This window comes from Astyanax mexicanus, chromosome 18 (assembly GCF_023375975.1).
Source record: "Astyanax mexicanus isolate ESR-SI-001 chromosome 18, AstMex3_surface, whole genome shotgun sequence".
NCBI classification, from domain to species: domain Eukaryota; kingdom Metazoa; phylum Chordata; class Actinopteri; order Characiformes; family Acestrorhamphidae; genus Astyanax; species Astyanax mexicanus.
The window spans coordinates 22,856,483-22,878,401 of NC_064425.1; the positions used below are offsets into that span (position 1 = coordinate 22,856,483).

Here is a 21,919-nt window from a genome sequence, read left to right on the forward strand (position 1 = left end):
GACACAGCTGAAAGCAAGAGAGAGAGGGTCTGTGAAAGAAGACCGAAGGAAAGGTAGGAAAGCGTGAGAGAGCAGAGAGAGAGCGCGCGAGAGAGAGAAAGAGTTCCACTAGAAGACAGACGTTTGTTAATCCCTGGATACAGCCTCGATTTGAAATCCTGAAAATATGGAAATGGGGAGATAACCAGGGAATTTGAACAATAACAATCGCAGCAGGTAGTGTATTCCCACTAAGCCTTTGAGGAACACACACATCTCACCATGACGGCAGTGTGCAAACTTCCCAGAGCAGAAAGTAAACCTCGTTTGGTTTGGAGGATGAACTTCTCTCTCACTCTCTCTCTCTTTCTCTCTGTGTTCCCTCCATCTGACTGCAGAGAGTATTCAGGGGTGACCTTTTCCTTGTAGTTTTGTTCAAAGAGTGCGCCGCTCTTGTGCGTGCGAGAGGGTGATATACAACACTAGCGTTCTGTTCAAACAGACTGCAGTTTTCTGAGGTGTAACTTCTGACATACATTCAAATAATCTAATTCTCTTTGTCTCGCGCTACGATCGCGGAGGCGTCTCGAAGAGCTCTCTTCTTCTTTTTCTGCTGACTCCTTTATTCCTTCAGTCTGTACTGCTAGACGATGCCGGTGCTCAATACTGTTTCCAGTCTCCAGAAAGCTCATATTTATAAATAAGGCATGAAGGTTCAGACAGAACTGAAAGCCATTTAAAGGATTTTGGTCAGCGGTGCTTCAAAGCACAGAAAACCTTCACCTGCACAGAGCCCTGACCTCAATGCGGTATTCTGTAGCATAGCCCCTCACAAAGCCTGCCAAGATTTTTCCTGACCGATCCCACCGAGAAAGCTCAAAGAGTGCCGGGAAGCTCCTGTAATGTCATCTCCACACTGAGGCAGAAAGCGTAGTTAGAGGCCAGTGTTTGCTTAGTCAAGGTGAACGGGCTGAAAGTCAAAGTGGGTCGAAAAAAAAAAAAGTCGAACTCGCAGCTGAGAAAGCCTCCCGGCACGCAGCCTCGCTATCCGGAATCAATTTTAACAGAGAGAAGGTGGAGAAACGGATGCTAGAGGTGCGGCGTGAATTTACGAGCGCTTCCTTCGTGCAGATCTTACACACAAGCTGTAAATTGCCACAGCTTAAACTGCCACTTTCTTCTCTCTCATTAAAAAAGACTTCATTTTGTGAGTCGGCGTGCTCTGTGACTAATCGGTGGGTGAACTTGGAAGGGTCCAAGAGTTTTTGAAGAAGAAGAATAAACAAAACATAAACTAAACGCTCTTTTAACCTCTATGTTTATTATATTTATGTATTTTTCAGGAAGACTAGCTCTTTTTTGTCTACTGTATATAGAACCACGTATTCCTAATCTATTCAACCTCACATTTATATTACTTTATGTATCTTATAATAATGCAGAACCTACGATAAACCACTTGCTATCGCTTAAGGACGCTGTGTGGAGTCCCACATGGCTCTATTTTAGGGCCTATGAAATTTAACATTCTGAAGGCAATGTACATATCGTCACTGTCCTATGAAAAACACTTATCTCCATTTTTGCCGATGTTTAGTTTACTACATAATTTGAGCAGACAAACTGTCCCTTACACTGTGCCAAAATTTCTTAACGAACGGACCAATAGAAACTCCTCAAAATGACCTGAAGTAAACTCTTTTTACATTGACTTTCTCTCCTGTAAAGTTTCTGTTTTGGAGAGAAGTGTTTTTTTAATTGGACAGCAACAATATGAGAATGAAGAATTGAGGCCGTAGTACAGGGTTTATATATTTATCGGACCAGACAAAAAAGGTTATTTTAGGGTTCCTCAGAAAGACAGTGTTTTCTACTGCAAAAAAACCCCAAAAACAAATACACTTAACCTTTTGAAACCTATGTTCAGAAGCAGCAGGGAACTACTTGATAACAGTTAAACATGTTTTATTTTGTGGCATCCCACAGGGCTCTATTTTAGGGTCTCTGAAATTACGATGGTAACGTAGATATAAAGGTGAAGAACTGAGGCCTAAGTATAGAGTTAACAGATTATGATGGTAATTTAGTTACAAGGGTGAAGAACTGAGGCCCAAGCACAGAACTCATGGATTTTAGGACCGCAAGGCTCTATTTCAGGGTCTCTGAAATTGTTAATTATGATGGTAATGTAGATATAAGGGTAAATAACTGAGGCCTAAGCATAGAGATCATAGATTATGATGGTAACGTAGATATAAGGGTGAAGAACTGAGGCCCAAGCACAACACTCATGGATTTTAGGACCACAAGGCTCTATTTCAGGGTCTCTGAAATTGTTAATTATAACTGTAATGTATATATAAGGGTGAAGAACTGAGGTCTAAGGAAAGAGTTAATAGATTACTATTTTCTATTTACTATTATTTTCTACATACAGGGTTCACGGAAGCATAAGACCAAACAAAACAAAAAAAAGTTATTTAAGGGTTCCTCAGAAAGCCAGTGTTTTCTACTGTATATAGAACTAAGCACACTTTACCTTTTGAACTCTATGTTTCTAAGTCTGTAACATATCCTGAGGCAGAAACTACGGTGAATTGCTTGGTAACAGCCAGTCATGTATTGTGGCATCCCCCAAGGCTCTATTTTAGGCTCCATGAAGTAGCTAATGATGATGGTAATGCATTTATAAGGAGGAAGAACTAAGCAAGCATGCATGGATTATGGATTTAAGGGACCCAAAATAAACAAATAAATAAGTAAAATTTCATTTTTAAATTAAATATATATTTTAATTAAAAATAAGTTTTAATTTTAAGATTTTATGCATCTTAACTTCTTTGCAACTAATACATTATGGATGTTGTTTGAGGGCAAGGAATTGAATTATGAGACCACAAGCAAGCCTTTAGGCTTTACAGGGCTCAGACACACTCACTCAACACTTCATACAGCCTATATGTGGAAAATAAGCGGCAAAAAATAGCTCTTTTGATTTGGACATTTACATATAGCTGCATATTCATCGCATAGCGGGTTTAGCTCCACCCAGTCATTGAAAGTGAGTTTCACTCCTGACTGCTTTTTGAATGAGGCACAATACAGGGCTGCCTATCAAACGAGAGGTAATTTACATGCATCAGCATTAGCATTCCTGTGGGGCAATGGCGTTATGGACTATCTATGCAATGTCGTGTTCTGAAAACGCATGAAATATTTCTCAGTACACAAATTCAATTAAAATTCTATTTCTGTCGTATATTAGCAGGTACACCTAGTTTCCAACTGAAACCATGTTTCCAGAATAATCAACATCATGCTTGTGACTGAAATGACTTCCTACCCCCTCATTAGTATTGCGCTATACAGACAGAGACTCTTCAGTTTAGTAAGTAGTAGTAGAAACAACTTGAATTTGGTCACTTCTTATCATAAATATGCGTGTGTGGCTTGTGAACTTGCGTTTAAAGCTCTATACACACTACTCACTCTCTTTGCTTATGTTGAATAAAATTATTATTGTGCTGTTATTGTGAAATAATCATTTTTTACAAACATAACCCTCCTATAACCGAACTTCATGAGATACTATGGAAAATTCACAGCATAACTATCACTCACTTAAGTGTATGAACTTATCGCTGCTGTCCACTGGAAAACATGTCTCTATCTTCAAAACAGCAACTTTACGGAAGAGGGATAAACTTTCAATGGAAGTCTGTGTGTAACTTGGTCCAAACCAAGAACAGACACTCGCAGATACCAATCAAACAATTTAGGGAAGGGGAAAGCAAGACAATAGTCAAAAAACACAAAAATTGGTCTATAACAAAGGAAAAAAAAACAATAAAAGGAAATGCATCCTAAACGAGCTAAAAAACTACGAGGAGCTAATAAAACAAAGGGGTATTTATAGTAACAAAGACCAGGTGTGGGCAATCAGAAGCTGGGAGAGCTTGAACGTCATGGTTAGAGACAGGCAGGGTTAGTATCAGAAAGGCAGCAATTGTAAACAACATACCAGAGTGAAAAAGGCAAACACTAGGGCTAGGCACAAAAAGTAGTCTAAATTAAAAAAATAAAAAAATAAAATAAAAATAGGTCGGAAATAAAAAACAAATGATACAGAGGCAGAGCAAGAGGATAGTAAAAAAAAACAAACAAACACGAAAACAGGTCGGTAACACAGGAAAAGAAAATGTAATGGAAAGGCATAATAGAAGAGTTAGAAAACTAGATTCAATATTCGATGAGGACGAATAAAACAGAGGGGTATTTATACTAACACTATCCAGCTTCATTAGCTTCCTCCCTCTGATTTTTAGACCTTGTTTTAAGAAATCTAAGAAATCAGACTATGCTTTTTAAAAGCCTACTAGAATAATCGGATAATAACATTCATCTGATTATGAATTGCATGTGAACGCACTCACTGTCTGTTGTTTAGTAATGAGCATTGAGGACAGAGCACAGTTTGAATCTATTTTATGATTCCGACACACAGAAATATGGCCAACATACTCAATAACTTAATAACAAAAAATAAAAATTCATGTTGGGTACAACCCATTTTTTACCACTGTGTTTAACTGCGCAAAATACGAAAACTCCTGGTGGAACATTTTACAAACAGTGGAACTGCAGAACATCGAAGTTTGTCAGTAATCTGACCAATACTTTTACAGTAACCAGAGTAATTGGATAATGGAAAAACTCTTTTATTCAGGTTTTTGCTTTGCAACCAGCAAATAACCTTACAAAAACAAGGTCACATAAACCTAATGTAAAGGCTCTTTTTTTAAACAAATCAATTAGCAATAAAAAACAAACTTCAAAGAGACGATGAGCCAACTCTCTTATCGGATTCCTTTATCTGATTTTTAAGCCAAACTCTAATCTAATCAGATTTATAAGAGTTAATACTGTTTAAACAACGACTTCAGTAATCATATAACAACTGCAGTAACCTGATTATGAGCATGTATCTAAATGCACTCACTGACTACATAAATCACACAAACGCAATAAGTGGTCTTTAGAGGAGAAATAGAAGAAAAAAAAGAAGATATAGGACTTCCTGGAGTTTGAAGGCGTTCACATAACAGAGGCGTAATTGACAATGCGGCCTATTTCTTGGCTCAAGTTCTTCTCATTACCAAACATCACTGTTGACATTCTGAAGGCAAATCCCAGTAATGAAGTCCATCCCTGCCAATCACTTACAAATGAGGTAAAAACATCTTTAGAAGCTTCTGAAAAGTTACCAAAACTCCTACAAAACAAGTTTTAAAACAGCCTGCAGCTAAGATCATGCCAATTTCCAACCTGGCGCAACAGTTTAAATCAAACGCACGAGAAAAAAGTTATGTAATTAATTCTGTAATCACAAACCAGTCACTGTAGGCACACAGTATTTGGCTGTCCTTGGTGCCACATTGGCAACAAAGTACATGTAGGTAATTAGCACCAGCAAATGCTAGCCTAAAACTTCAAGATAAATGTTAGAAGGGCATCTATTCAGAATGTGAATCTGAACACAGCTTTACGTGTCTATAGTTGGAAAAGGATCTAATAGATATGCGTGGCCTTAGATGAGGAATCCAAACCATTAAAGCTATTTACCCAAGCAAATTTACCCAAGCTTCACAGTGAACAAGAGAGGGATCTATGATAAAGAAAATACATGCCAATGCATGCACTTTTATCATGCTTCATATTACACTGAGCCAACTGTCTTTTGTTGAAAAGAGAAAGCTTTATGAATGGGGGAAAAAAAAAAAAAAAGAGTCTGGCGCCACTAAATGATTGATAATTTCTCAATATTTCTTGTTGGAGGGGGAAGAAATCCTTAACAGCAATTTACATTTCAATTATAGCATTTCCACTGGTGTTGTTTCTGATATGCAAATAGCACTAGGTAATCTATAAGACTGGTCCAAAATCTTTATATTTAAAACCAGTACCTACAACAAATATTTAATGCTATAGTTGACTGGTACACGTACACTATATACAGTCAGTGGCAAAGAATGTATTAAAAGTCATAACTATAACAAATAAATGCCTAGCGTAACATTTAAGCTAACAAATGCACTAGGTTTCTAATGATGATGGGACCCATTTTTCGAGAATTTGTAAAGGGTCTAGGCCTCTCGCTTATCCCAGAGTAACTTAATAGCTTTAATAAAAAAAAAAAAAAAAAAAACTGTCATAAGAATGTGATGATTTTTTTCCTCTTTAATCTATTTTTTTATTTGTTTGTTTATTTATTTATCTTTTAATTTTCCTCTATTACTGTTTTTTCTCTTCCTTTTTTTCTCTTCTCGTTTATTGTTGTCTTGTTAAATAAAATCTTATGCATCTCTGTATAGAATATTATACTATCAGTTTCTGAATCAGTTTCTCAGATTTTGCTATTTAGTATATTTTATATATAAAATAAACACTGTTGTTTTATTCTATAAACTACAGATAACATTTCTCCCAAATTCCAAATAAAAATATTGTCATTTAGAGCATTTATTTGCAGAACATGAGAAACGGCTGTGAAATGGCTTACAGACATCAAATAATGCAAAGAAAACAAGTTCATATTCATGAAGATTTAAAAGATCAGAAATCAATATTTGGTGGAATAACCCTGGTTTTTAATCACAGTTTTCATGCATCTTGGCATGTTCCTCTCCACCAGTCTTACACACTGCTTTTGAATAACTTTATGCCACTGCTGGTGCAAACATTTAAACAGTTCAGCTTGAGTTGATGGCTTGATGAATCTATGAGCACATTGAGATGCAACATCTTCCTGCACACTCACTGTTGTTGTATAGGTTACTGGTAAATAAATGTGCGTTCAGTTCCACTGACACTGGCTCAGCGACAGGAGAGCTGATCTGAAAGGTCTGGCTCCTTTCAGAAAGCCGGATGTATACTTGCCCTGTCCGCCTACTGCTCCAGCGCTAGAGCTGGTGAATCACTCGCTTGCCGGCTGGCTTTTTCCACGTGTGAGGGAGTGTGTTCTAATATCTCACGCTGTCGTTACAGTGCTCGACTGTCTGCAAGCAAACCTGGCCACCACCTCAGATGTGTGGCTTTTAGCTCATGAGGCTCCTCTATTTGCCGGAGAGTAAACAGATGGGTTTCGCAGAGCAGGGGAGCGGCTCAAATTGATTCGCTTGCACAAACAATTTGTTCTTGCTCTGCACTGGTTAAATGACTCCACAGCCATTGATCCATTGACATGACATGTCGGCCTGTATTTACTTCTGTTCACTCTTTTCACCCTGCCTTTTTTTATTGCACGTGTACAAAATGCGCAGAGTGAAAAGCAATAAATATAGTCTCTTGTGGAGCACAGCAGATTTGGAATCCTACTTTTCTTTTCTTTTCTTCGTCAGAAAAACAGCAATCAATGGGCCAAAACAGAGATTCTTTTGGCTTGGTTTCATTCGTGGTAATTACTGCTGAAGACACAATGATCTCTAGATTGAACCTGTGAGGATGAAGGGATAATTATGCTGCTCAGTGCTACTCATGGGATGGTTCAGAAGGCAGGAATACTCCAACTCTTTAATTGTAGGTGTCATAACTGAATCAGGCAGTCACGTACCATGGCAATACATTGGCTGTGCTTCTCTGTGAAAAGAACAGGAAAACTGACTTACACTGATGTCGCTAGTTTATAACACAACATATAAGAGCTAAGAGTTAATCATGTATGGACTGTCAATACTGGCCTGATTGTGGGTTACCAGGTAGATGGGACGGACATTCTAATTCTGAAGTTGTGTTAGCGTTTAACATTCCTCGATCCACACTCTTATCTACAGAGTTATCCACAGTGTGCACCCAGAGAATAAGGAGGCATTACCACCCATACTAGACAGTGCTGTGGGAGGTTAAGTACTTTTAGCATTCAAAGTACATAGCAAACGAAACAACAAGTCCCGTTCTGTGTTTTTTGTAATGTCATTGTATATCAGTATTGACTGTTTAAAAAACTTTAAAAAAAATTGCTGCATTTTATTCATTTTAATGTATTTGCAAGCATTATACGTAGTAATAGATGCTATGTTTCCCTGATATGCCAATCCAGGTGAATTTTACTTTTTTAATTTGATACTGAATGTCCTTTAAAAAAAAAAAGGCTCATGTACACAATATGGACAAAAGTATTGGGACACCTATTATTCATTGCTTCTTGCTCATTTAAAAGTACTATAAAAAAGTGTATTTGGTTTTTGTCCTAAAAGTATTGGATGGAGCATCATCACATTCCATATACTGTATTTTTTTTTTTACACCATAAGGCGCACTAAAAATCCTTTAATTTTCCCAAAAACCATCAGTGCCTTATAATCCGATGCGCCTTTTGTATGAATTTTACCAGTCAGGTTGTAAGGAGCAGTAAAGCCAGCAAAGCTGAAGTACAGCGTTATACAGGAGTTTCAGTTTAGTTCTCCAGCACCGAGGCTGAAGCAGTATTAGCATTAGCCGCTAACTGCGATAAGCACTAACTCTTTTACTATTCAGAAGTGAGTATTATCAGGCTATAACCTGCTGCTAACTCTGGCTAGCACTGCTGGAGCAGCATAAGCATTAGCTGCTAACCACGCTAAAAGCTAGCTCTTTCGCCGTTCAGAGGCGAGCATATTGGACTGTAGTTTGCATGTTTACCGTGTTAAAACAAGCTACATAGGATGAACCGCTAGCTAATATGCCCTGGCTTACTTGAACACTCAGGGTTCTTCAGTGTTGCTCTGCTGGGTGGAATTTACCCTCACTAGCACTAATGCTGCTGCACCCAGCCTTAATGGAAGACTGGAAATCTAAGCTTACTGTAAATAAACAGAAGCGCTTTACTCATCCAAATAAACAGTTTTTAAAAGAGAAATCTGTGTAGAGTAACATCCAATGCTTGTTTTACCTTAAAATATATATATTATTTTTTTAGTTTACTTAGCTTAGCTTTACTTAACCTAGTTCCTTACTAGTGTCATAATGTGTCTTATAATCCAGCGCGCCTTACAGCGCAGAAAATACAGGTACCGTCAGTAGGTCCATGTTTACCTGCTCCAGAGTCCACAGAGCTCTATTATATAAGTAATATACTGTATCTCTTCAAGGACTAGACAAAATGGTATGTGCAATTACACATCACTGTCACCAACAGGTGCAAATTAAAGTAGATGAACTTATTAGAAATGTGGTTCACAAATATTCCCCATACTTGTGCACCTCTTTGTATGACCAGTTTTATAATGTATAAAACACAGTATAAAATACAGAGTGCTGCAGTTAGAGAACAGGTTAAACAACACAGAAAAACTTTATTATAAAGGTCACAAGTCCATAGAACACTCACTAAGGACACACTGCATAACGTTAATTAGAAGGCTTGTGTTCCATCCCCTCACAAATTCCAAATAGCGTTCACCGCTGACTCGTCTCAGCACTGAGCTGCTGGCTGACTTTGGGCTCATGAGGGATTTGGAGAGGCAGATGGTAACAAGCCCAGACATGAAGAAGAACAAACAGAGGCTCGCTAAAGAACACAAAACTCCAGAAAAAAAGAGAGAAAAGAAAGTATTAATACGAAGAAAGGGAAAGTTCCAGTCATTTGGTTAGCGAGAAGGGAGTCTGCACGCTCTGTGTCTGTTTGTCTGTTTGGAAATGTGAATGCTCACTGGTGTGATCAAGCCGACCGGCATTGCTGAACACATGCTGTGGCCGGCGCCCCCACGGTGCGATTTCCTCAACACATCAGTCACATTTCCAAACTTCGGTAAGTGCAAACACCCTCAACTTTTGGATCTTTTTTGTATGGATCAGAGATGGAAAGTAACTACATTTACTCACATTACTGTAATTGAGTAGATTTTATGAGTAATTTGTAATTTTTAAAGTAGTTTTTGAAATAGGTAATTTTACTTTCACTCAAGTACATTTTGACACAAGTAATTTACTTGGCTACATTGGAAAACCCCCCGTTACTGAGTAAAAAATAAATAAAAAATTCTGGGAAAAAAAAAAAAAAAAAAATTGTATGAATAAAAAAAAAAAATTAAGTTTTGTTCTCCATGGCAGCGCAGCTGAACTTCTCCATGCTGTGTTTATTATGGTTAGCGGTAGAGACGCTGTGTGAATCAGCTGTGCAGGCGAGTTATGCTACCCATCGATGTGTGCTTCTTTACTGCACTGCACATGCACTGACCAAATATATATATTTTTTTAATGATTTCATGTTTTTAATGATAATTCCTTAAGTTTTTATTAGGAACATCGGCTTAAATGTAAAAAAACAAAAAACAAAAAAAAACATGTAAATAGCAGTTAAAGCATAGCAATGGCAAGTAAAAAAAATAATAATGAACTGTAAAACTATACAATTATAGTTTATAGTCACCTAAATGACCAAACTTTTGAACAGTAAAGAAAAAAAAAGGATCATAGAAACCTATGCCACTTGTTCTTGAAAATGTTTTATGGGGTGGTCTGAACAAATACTGCCTTAAAGGTCCAAATTATTTAATTGAATAATTATTTAATTTATGATTTGTTGTACTTTTTTACATCAAATAAATAAAAGTAACTATGTAAATTTTACTCAAAGTACATTTTAAATTGAGTACTTTTTTACTTTTACTCGAGTAGATTTTTAGATGGGTACTTTTACTTTTATGTATGTAAGTTTTTAAGTAAATGTAGTTTACTTACTAATTACAATTTTTCAGTACTTTTTCCATCATTCCACCTCTGGTATGGATGATATCTGGCTCCTAAGTGTTTCTCAGCTTCTTGCTACAGAGATGAGACTACAGTGGGATCAGGTGAGCTAATGAGAAGGGTCAACAAGGAGGCACAGAAGAGTCCCTGTACAGGATCTCAAACTGGCCGTTCACCTGATCAGTAGGTGGGGCTAGAACGCCATACAAAGCTGAGCGGAGTTCATCCTGTCCCTGAGCAGAAGAAATGAGAGGCACTCAGTTATATTGACCATGTCATGATAGTAAACTCAGTGGTCAATGTAACGCTAAACAAAGTCCAGCTGGAGTCCAGCAGTGATAGCTGATGCTCTCAACACTTGTAATGTATACTGAATATAAAATGCAACACGCAGCTTTAATGGTACATTTTACTCCAGGGAAAAAGAATGGGAAACACACTTCTTGATTGCTTTACGTGCTCTGCAAATAAGGTGCTATTTTTTCTCAAAGGCATGACTGGAAAACTGATAGAGGGACACAGGAGCAGCCAGGTTCTACGAGACTGTCATAAACAGATTGTATTAATAAAACTACTAATGCTAACTTAACATGCTACCTTTAACAGAGATCTGCTGACACAGATGTGAAAATGCAACAAACACACACAGCTAGTCCCTAGGGGTGGGACAAGACACTGCTCTCACAAGAACAAGGTATATACAGTTCTAGAAAAAAAACTCTAAAATATAATCAAGAGAAAGATGGATGATCTAAAGCCATCAAACCAGGCTGAACTGCTTGAATTGTTGCACCAGGAGTGGCATAAAGTTATCCAAAAGCAGCGTGTAAGACTGGTGGAGGAGAACGTGCCAAGATGCATGAATACTCTAAAAACCAAGGTTATTCCACCAAATATTGATTTCTGAACTCTTAAAACTTTATGAATATGAACTTGTTTTCTTTACATTATTTGAGGTCTGAAAGCTCTGCATCTTTTTTGTTATTTCAGCCATTTCTCATTTTCTGCAAATAAATGCTGTAAATGACAATATTTGTATTTGGAATTTGGGAGAAATGTAATGGCATTTCTTCCAAATTTTAAACTCCTAGTCTCTAGCCACCTTCGGACAGCCTGCCACTGTTTTAGCTCATTTTAGTTTTTTTTTTTTTTATGATCTTTGGTATGTTTTAGGTTTCCTTATTTTTATTTTTTTATTTTTTTAGTTAATTTTTTAGTTTTTAATGTTAGTTTGTTTTAGCTGTTTTATTTCACATTTCTTATTTTCTCACATTTCTTTCTTTTCTTTAAGTTTTTTTATGTATTGCTTATTTATATTTTACTCTTTTATGTGTTTAGTTTTCATTTATTCATCTGTAGTTGAATTTTTATTAGTTCTATTGCCGTTTTATACCTATGATTTTATGATTCCTACTCTTAAATGAATATTTTTCCCTTTTTGTTTTATATCTTAATATTTTTAAAATTATTATCCTTCTTATACATTATTAAAATGTTTTTATTTTATTTTATATTACTTATTTTACTCTTTCTACATTTGTTTTGTTGTTGTTGCTGTCAATCCCTTCCCTATGTAATTGCTCGGCTGCACTGTAAATGAGGGCCACCCTCAATGTACTCCGAGTTTAAATAAAGGTTGATTGAATACTTATGTCCTACTTGTTCTAAGAAACTGCATTTTTTTACAGTCAGCATTGTTGGGTAATTGATTACAATACATGTGGAGTTTGTTTGTTTATATGATGCTGGAATTATTATAGAACATACTGCAACGTTTGCAATAATAATATTAATAAGAAGAATAAATGTAATGAATGGAATAACTTAGACATGCATTAATATCACGGCCCTGACATAGTCAAATCCAGAATGACCTGAATTTACATTACAAATATTAATATTTGGCCATATTACGAATCTCAAGGCAACATCAGGGGCATTATATCCATCTCCTCATTTATTCATTAGCAAATCCATGCAAATGTATGCATTTATTCATCATTCATTTATCATCAAATCCGCGCATGTAAATGAAACTCTGGGTGGAAGTTTCCTCTTTGAAGCAGATCTAAGACCAGCATTACGCACCTCCACCATCTTCATTGCATCATATATGAAAAAATGATGGCGAAGGGAAGATGGCGAAAAAGAAACGGAATTAAACGTTCTGGTAACACTTTACATTAAGTGTTGACTAAGTAACATGAATTAATGCATTAGTTTCCATGAATAATACCTTACAATGCTTAGGTAAAGTTTATTTAATGTTGCTTTTACATTACAAGTGAATCATTTGTTAAGATGAACAATAAACCATATACATTACAATCATATACTTTACTAATGTTAGGTAAACAAGGTAAGAAACAACAACTGCGTTAGTTATTAGTTCCTCTTGTCATTTGCTTGTGTACTGCACTTATGCATACAGTAATCCTTAAATATGTATTTTATTTAAGTAAATATTAGTCTGGATTGTGTTTATGCTTCAGTTCATCATATATATGTGTGAGTTTTTGTTGGAATTTAACTTACATGTATAAATTGTAAATACAAACCATGCTTAACCAATAATGCCTTTTTAAAGCATTATTACATCGATTAAACATTACTGAGCACTTATACACACAGCTCTGTTCAGTAAAATAAATATACCTGATAAAGTAAAGTGAAAATAAAATAATTGTAATCCATGTAGAGATGTACTGTATTTCCAATAGAAGTAAAAATAAGTAAAATATATAATTTTATATTAGTTAACGGACATCAGTAAATAAAACAAGTAACTGGCTACCACTGCATAAGTTTTATCCCATTCAAATATATTTATAGCTAATTTTTAATGAATAATTATTCATTAAATGACTGTATGCAGAGCTGCAGCATATAAGCAAATGACAAGAAGTGCAGTTGTTACTTGTTTACTGAACATTAGTGAACATTATTAATGAAGTGTATGATTTATTGTTTATCTTAACAAATGCTTTACTGCAAACGTTAGTTCGTGAGAATAACATTAATTAATGCTTAAATTATAAGTTCCGTGTTTAAACGTGTTTTAAACAACCAGACTCAGAAACAGCTTCATTCCACAAGCTGTAAGGTTCTTAAACTCCACCTAAACAACACACTGCACTGACACTTTACAAGGACAAAATACTGTTTACAAACACTGTCACCTTAAACCACACTGAGAAACTTTATCTTCTACTGCTCTTTATTCCATTATCTTGCACTCTGGACTTCATGTTGCTGCTACCTGCCTACTCTCGCTATTTATTTTTATTTTTTTTGTGTAATTATGTTTATCTATTTTGTTCTATTCGATTTTTGTGTTATTTTATTTTGCTATCTATTTTATCTATATTATCGATTTTAACAACAGCTCTTGGGTGCAAACTGGATCGTGAGATGAAAATTTCGTTCCACCTCATGTACCACATGTGATGCGAATGACAATAAAATCTCCTTGAATCCTTTAATTAACATTACCTAAGCATTTTTAATGTACTACCTCATGTCTTCCTCATGCTAACTAATGCATTAATTCACGTTAGTTAGTCAACACTTAATGTAAAGTGCTACCAACGTTCTTTCTATCTTTTTTTTTTTTTTTTTTTTAAATGGTCTCATGGTGCCTGCGGAGAGACCGGACTCACCCATGAAGTTGAGGTAGCCCTCCCCTCCCAGGCCGTGCGTGAGCAGCCGGATCATCTTGTGCAGCTGGATGCCCCGATCAATGATGGGGTTCATGGGCATTAGGGTGCTCATGCTGGTGTACATCTCCTTATCCATCAGCCAGAAGGCCAGGGTCTTGTCTCCCACCAGAGCCTGTCAGAAAGTCGCAGGATTATGAGAATTGAACACATACGGTACATTAGCTGTGTGAGTAATGATTATTGAACCGGCTTATGGATGTCAGCCGTCACTGAAGGTGGGCCGGTACTCTGAGGGGCTGCTGGGCTATGCTGTGTGTTGAACATGTTGTCAGACTAACCTGCAGCGTCGCGGAGTTAAGATAAGATAAGCTAAGATCGTGACATGGATTAGGATTAGATTGTGTACAAACACTGAAGGACATGACAGGATGCCACGATGAGGATCTCAGAGCAAGTCACATTCATTGCTTTCATCGCATTCATTCATTCTCAAGAGCTACTAAGCACACAATCACTTGAAATTTATTTTTTTTATTTATTTATTTGTTTTTGTTTTTTGCAACAGCTGTGGATACACAAGAAGTAACCGCAGCGTTTAGGCATTTAAAAAGGGACAACTTTAATACAGTATCTTACAGTGGGGGGGGAAAAAAAAAAAAAAAAAAAAAAAGAGTTCAGGCCACAAGCTAATGCACTAAAAACAAAGAATGCAAAGTGGATTAGCACTAATTAGAATTGTGTGCTAATGTTGATTGGTGCAATTGGAGCTAATTGGTGGCTATAACCTTCTATCCATTGTTACTCATGCCCGTTTTAACTATTCCCCGCTCAGTGTGCGAGTGGTGCAGAGCGAGAATGCTGCAGGGAGCGCAGCGGCATGTTTTTGCCCGAAGCAAAAGAAGCAGTTTTTCAGAAAGTCGGCACGTCAGTGTTCTGCATCACTCCAAGATTGCTCAGATAGCGCCTGACCTGAGGGCCTGTTTATAATACCTCTGGAATGAGTTGCCACTCACTGAGGTTAGCCCCCTCTCACTTTTTGACTTTGAAATCTTGCCTGAAACCTCATTTTTATTTATCGGCTTTTAATTGCAGTTGAATTTTAATTGATAGTTGATAGTTTGATTGTTTATTTAGTTTTAATTGATACCTTACTTATTTATTACTGTACAGCACTTTAGTCAACATTTGTTGTTTAAAATGTGCTTTAGAAATAAAATAAAACTGACATTGACATGGGCATCTCTTGGTCATATCTATTGAGAAACTCCTACATTACACTACGTCTGTATATGTAGATCAATATACATTACCCATATCAGTGTACATTTTTAATCATTTATTGTTCCTGGTATACTTTATCTTACTTCCGAGTAGCATTGTAATCCAACACTTCCTTCTGGGTGCAGCCAAAACAAGCAGAGTGTGTTTAATGCCGATCCAGAATGACAGCGTTGTAAATAGGGTTTTAAAACGGCATCTGAGCATTTTTCAGACCTCCCACCTCTCCAGATTTTAGTTTTTTACAGCCCACTATAAGGGTGTAGACTACAGGTTGAAAACCACAGGCTTAAGGTACAGTTTTTGGGTTGGGTATATGCTTGTCAAATTCATGCATTTTCCCTAAAAACAGAGTGTATTCTCCATGTGACTGCTTGGATTTTTGCACCAGGAGTGGCATAACGTTATCCAAAAGCAGTGTGTAAGACTGGTGGAGGAGAACATGCCAAGATGCATGGAAACTATGACTAATAAGCCTAATAAGCAGGGTTATTCCACCAAATATTGATTTTTGAACTCTTAAAACTTGAACTTGTTTTTTTTTGCATTATTTGAGGTCTGAAAGTTCTGCATCTTGTTTGTTATTTCAGCCATTTCTCATTTTTTGCAAATAAATGCTCTAAATTACAATATTTCTATTTGGAATGTGGGAAAAATGTTGTCTGTAGTTTATAGAATAAATCAACAATGTTAATTTTACTCTTACACTTTAAATCAGAGAAACCGATTCAGAAATGGAAATGGTATCTTAATTTTTTACAGAGTTGTATATACCCACACTACTTAGGGTTAGGATGTCATTGAGTTTAAACTCCCATAATGAGCCTTAATCAATCAGTTGAGCCATTTTCTGTCTTATATTAATTAAAAGAATGAGATTTTATAAAATATTAAGATATCAAAGGTTCACCAACTAGAACACTGCCCACTGTGACATGAGAAAACCAGTAATTTTCCCATGCTGACGCTTCTATGAACTCTCTTGAGCAACCTGTCTCGCTGTTTAGCTCAGGACCCCACAGCCCCCCGGCGATGAGGATGATGAAGAAACAGAAAGAGTTGTTTTAGCTGCTGGGGCTGGAACGTGTACAAACAAGGTGGATGTGTTCATTTCTAATTTCCCCCCTCTCCCCACGAGTCCCTCAACCTGCAGTGACACCAATTTCCATCCTAAATGATGCATTGATTACACATGCTCCTCTCTGGCCTGTGAGCAGAGCGGGGAGTGGAGGTGGAGGTACCTGGTCGTGGCTCTCTGCATACGCAATACAGCTCTCCCCATAGCGCCTGTTCGTCAGAGTGTGCACAATATTCCCCATGTTCCAGTCCTCATCCTTAAACTCCTTCAGGATCTGAGGAGAAAACAACACACACACACACACACACACACACACAGGAATTAAAACACAATGCTGAAAAGAAAGAAAGAAAAAAAGAAACCAAAAATAGAAAAGAAAAAGAAAAAAGTAAAATTAAGAAAGAAAAAGAAAAGGCAAAAAAGAAAAGTAAAGGGGGATGAAGAAAATAGAGAAATAAAAATGGTAAAGTATGATAGAGAAAAAATGACGAAAATTATAAAAAGAGAAAGAAAGAAAGAAAGAACACAAAGAACAGAAAGGCAAAAAGAAATAAATAGATAAAAATGTCAGGTTGAATAATAGAGAAAGACTAAAAACATTTAAAGGACAAAAATTAAGAAGCAAAAGAAAAAAAGGAAAGAAAGAAAGAATGAAAGAAAGAACAAAATTGAGAAATATTACAGAAAGAAAGAAAGAAAGAAAAACAGACAGGAAAAGAAAAAGAAACAGGAAATAGAAAGAAAGACAACAAAAATAAATTAAGAAAGAAAAAGATTAAGGCAAGAAAGAGAAGTAAATGAGAATGAAAGAAATAGAGAAATAACAAATGTACGGTAGGATAGAAGAAAGTGACAAAAATACAAATCAAAGGGAAAGAAAGAAAAAAAGAAAGAAAGAAAAAGAAAGAAAGGCAAGAAAAAAAAAAGAAAACTGTCAGGTAGGATAAAAGAAAACGACTAAAAACATAAGGCTAAAAATTAAGAAGCAAAGGACATAAAGAAAAGAAAGAAAGAAAGAAATATTACATAAAGAAAGACAGGCAAGAAAAATAGAAAGAAACAGAAAAGTAAATGAACGAAAGACAAAATGAAAGAATGAAAGAAATAGAGAAATAAAAAATGTAAAGTATGATAGAAGGAAATGATAAATAATATGAAAAGTGAATGATAAAAAGTAGGAGAAAAATAAGAACAATGAGAAATATAACAGCATAACTATCTGGAGTGTGTCTGGTGTCTGCAGTTCTGCATTTCTTCATTAAATTCGTTTTTTTACTGTAATTCTTTCTGTCATTATTCCAGTCTGATGTGTTGTCAGGTTTAAACAGTCTGAATCTCTGAATCAGTCTGGTTTCAGTGGAGCTGGTATTCATCTCTCACTGTCTGCCTGTAGAACAGCCCTGCTGCAGCTCAGCTCAGTGAAAACGCAGATGAAGGTCAGGGTTTCAGTGAAGAACAGATGAAGAAAGCAATGAAATCTTTTCTGTAAACGATGAATTAAAACATTCCTCTGCTTTACTACAGAGCTGTGGACTGTCTGAACAGAAACACCAAGCTTCTCACTAACTGCTGTCCACAGCAGGGATACAGAAGCCTGCTAGATTCCATCAAAATGACCTGGACCTGATTCAGAGCTGTACTGGAACATGTCTTTCCCTTTTAGATGGGTTTCATTTCAAAAGCATGACATTTACCATGAACAAACAACACAACCACTGAGGTGTGACTGAGAATACCACACGCAGATACTGGACGGCAGCGCAGTCAGTCATTTTCCAAGCGCACCTGGTGCCTCCGTTCCATAGTGTAAATTCCTCAGATCTGAACTGCCGCTGCTGAACTCGAGGAAGCGGGATTTGCATTTAGTAAAAAACAAGATTCAGAGGAGCTGTAAAAAAAAAAAAAAAAAAAGTCCTGCAAGATTTAAAGATGCACCTTTATAACAGTATGTGCAGCTTTCACTACAGCATCACAGGTTTCCAAATGTAACAGACTCTACCATATAAATAGTGTCAATAGCAACCACACTATATAAACTAAAGTATTGGGAAATAAGCTCATTTTTCTTTCAAAATCAGGGGTAGTAAAAATAAATTGTTCCTGCTTTTGTTGGGGAAACTGCCTCTATTGTCCAGGGAATGCTTTCTACTAGATTTAGGAACACTGTGGTCAGGGTCTAATTTTTAGCGACAATCAGTGCATTACTGTCCACCAGTGGTGTGCAGTGAGGCCCTTCTAACCCTTCAGAGAAGGGGTGACAATAAATGCATGTAAATAATTACATAATTTTTAATCAGGAAATATATATATATATATAATAGCTATTGTAAGTGTAAGAATTCATTTTATAAACTAACTAAAATAAAAAACAGCAACTAATTCAAAGCATTAGTCTGTATTTTTTAGTTGCTACAGGACTCTTATCTGACTGACAGCGGTTTTAACCAATCAAAGCTTTTTAAAATGGCTTCTGCCCCCGTGTGTCGGCATGACCCTTCTCCTGATTTTGAGAAGGGTGTAGTAATGAATCTATTAGCAAAGTCGAAGTACAGTCTAACCAATCAGATTCATGATTTTCTCAGCACTGTGCTTAGTCATAAATGGAGCTCATGCTGAATGAATTCAATAGTTAGAGAACTATAATGGAATTGTGACTGCAGATCAGACAGATATTGTGTCATATCATATTAAAAAGTATTTTTAAAGGCTGCCCTTCAATGTGAAAGTAATTCACAATAATAGGCCACCTGACTTGTGAGTTTTTCTGTGTACTTAATGTTTTGGCTGACCTGGCGTACTGTAGACATACAAATGAGTGATCTTTGTTGAACGGTTGTACTTGTAGGCAAATTAAGCATTTATTGTTGGGTCTATTATATTCTTTTTTAGTTTGTAGCTGTATTTGTGGGCTGTTGATGTGTATTAGGCAAGACAGAGAATATGTAGTTATTGTAATATTTATCTATGTGTCGGTCGGCCGGCCGGCGGGAGGGTGGTGGGTGGTTGCAGAGGGGGTACCAACTATATTCACTGCACGCCACTGCTGTCCACAAACATTAGTATTTAATGTGTATCCTGCACTTGAGTACTATCATTAGCTACATTACTTGCCTTTTCAGACCTACTTAAAAACAAACACTGTGTGAAAGCTTTATGTCCCCAAGACTAGAGACATAATTGTAGCTTCCCATCTGCTTGCTGGGTCTCCTCGTTACCTTAATGCTGCCAGCACTGGAAGAGTGAATGTTAGCATGTGTTCCTCTGAGATACACACCGAGTGTCACCTCTGCCAGTAACACACACTGGCAAAGAACCCTTGAAATGTGAACCCTTTAAAACAGTGGTGTCCAAACTTTTTTTGTTGGGGGCCAGAAGGAGAAATATATGTGCAGTCACGGGCTACAGACCCTGTAATAAAACAAATAATGAAATATACCACTTATAACAACACATTTACTTGACTTACTACCTTTATCCATCTTTGACAGTGTTGTGTAAACTAACTTCATTACAGCAACTGATTCCTGACAAATTTTACATACACACTTCCCTCTGAACGAAATGCTCTGCCTTTGCCGTCTATTTTTCATTTCTTTGGAGTTGTCATGGAGTTGTTAAAGTGGCAGTCTGTATTATTTTGTTTCTAAACTGAAAGCAGGAGCATTTCTGACTGGAAAAGGGATAAAATATAGTGTTTAATGGTACCAGTGTGCTGGAACGACCAACCCTGATAAGCCTAACATATTGATTCCAAAAACTGGGGTGTCTGGTCGCTTTTTGCTGGAGTTCTTCTGGCCTCGTCACGCGTCTTTACATACTTACATCAAATGTACAGCCTGTAAAAGAGGATCCAGCTGTTTTACTCTGTGGCATGTTTTCTGCACTACAACTGAGCACTCTCGCCACTTTTACACTCTTTGGCCCATTTTCCGCACTACAACTGCGCACTTTTGCCACTTTTAGACTCTTTGGCCCGTTTTCCGAGCTACAACTGAGCACTCTCACCACTACAATTGCGCACTCTTGTCGCTTTTAGACTCTTTGGCCCGTTTTCCGCGCTACAACTGAGCACTCTCACCACTACAATTGCGCACTCTTGTCGCTTTAAGACTCTTTGGCCCATTTTCCACGCTACAACTAAGCATTCTCGCCGTTTTTAGACTCTTTGGCGTGTTTTCCGTGCTACAACTAAGCACTCGCCGCTTTTAGACTTTTTGGCCCATTTTCCATGCTACAACTAAGCATTCTCGCCGTTTTTAGACTCTTTGGCCCGTTTTCCGAGCTACAACTGAGCACTCTCACCACTACAATTGCGCACTCTTGTCGCTTTTAGACTCTTTGGCCCATTTTCCACGCTACAACTAAGCATTCTCGCCGTTTTTAGACTCTTTGGCGTGTTTTCCGTGCTACAACTAAGCACTCGCCGCTTTTAGACTTTTTGGCCCATTTTCCATGCTACAACTAAGCATTCTCGCCGTTTTTAGACTCTTTGGCCCGTTTTCCGAGCTACAACTGAGCACTCTCACCACTACAATTGCGCACTCTTGTCGCTTTTAGACTCTTTGGCCCGTTTTCCGCGCTACAACTGAGCACTCTCACCACTACAATTGCGCACTCTTGTCGCTTTAAGACTCTTTGGCCCATTTTCCACGCTACAACTAAGCATTCTCGCCGTTTTTAGACTCTTTGGCGCGTTTTCCGTGCTACAACTAAGCACTCGCCGCTTTTAGACTTTTTGGCCCATTTTCCATGCTACAACTAAGCATTCTCGCCGTTTTTAGACTCTTTGGCCCGTTTTCCGAGCTACAACTGAGCACTCTCACCACTACAATTGCGCACTCTTGTCGCTTTTAGACTCTTTGGCCCGTTTTACGCACGACAACTGCGCACTCTCGTCGCTTTAAGACTCTTTGGCCCATTTTCCACGCTACAACTAAGCATTCTCGCCGTTTTTAGACTCTTTGGAGCGTTTTTCGTGCTACAACTAAGCACTCGCCGCTTTTAGACTTTTTGGCCCATTTTCCACGCTACAACTAAGCATTCTCGCCGTTTTTAGACTCTTTGGCGCGTTTTCCATGCTACAACTAAGCATTCTCGCCGTTTTTAGACTCTTTGGCCCGTTTTCCGTGCTACAACTGAGCACTCTCACCGTTTTAACAGTCTTTGGCCCATTTTCCGCACTACAACTACGCACTCTTGA

General features: G+C 37.3%; 1 protein-coding gene across 1 annotated transcript in view; it reads right to left on the reverse strand.

Moving 5' to 3' along the window:
* Positions 1 to 21,919, reverse strand: part of gbe1b (glucan (1,4-alpha-), branching enzyme 1b) — a 193,432-nt gene that overhangs the window by 68,724 nt on the left and 102,789 nt on the right. Inside the window, exons 11-12 of the mRNA XM_007236705.4 lie at positions 16,883 to 16,993; positions 14,364 to 14,535 (exon numbers count right to left, since the gene is read on the reverse strand). Coding sequence (XP_007236767.3) covers positions 14,364 to 14,535; positions 16,883 to 16,993 — 283 coding nt within the window. The remainder of the gene's footprint in view (positions 1 to 14,363; positions 14,536 to 16,882; positions 16,994 to 21,919) is intronic.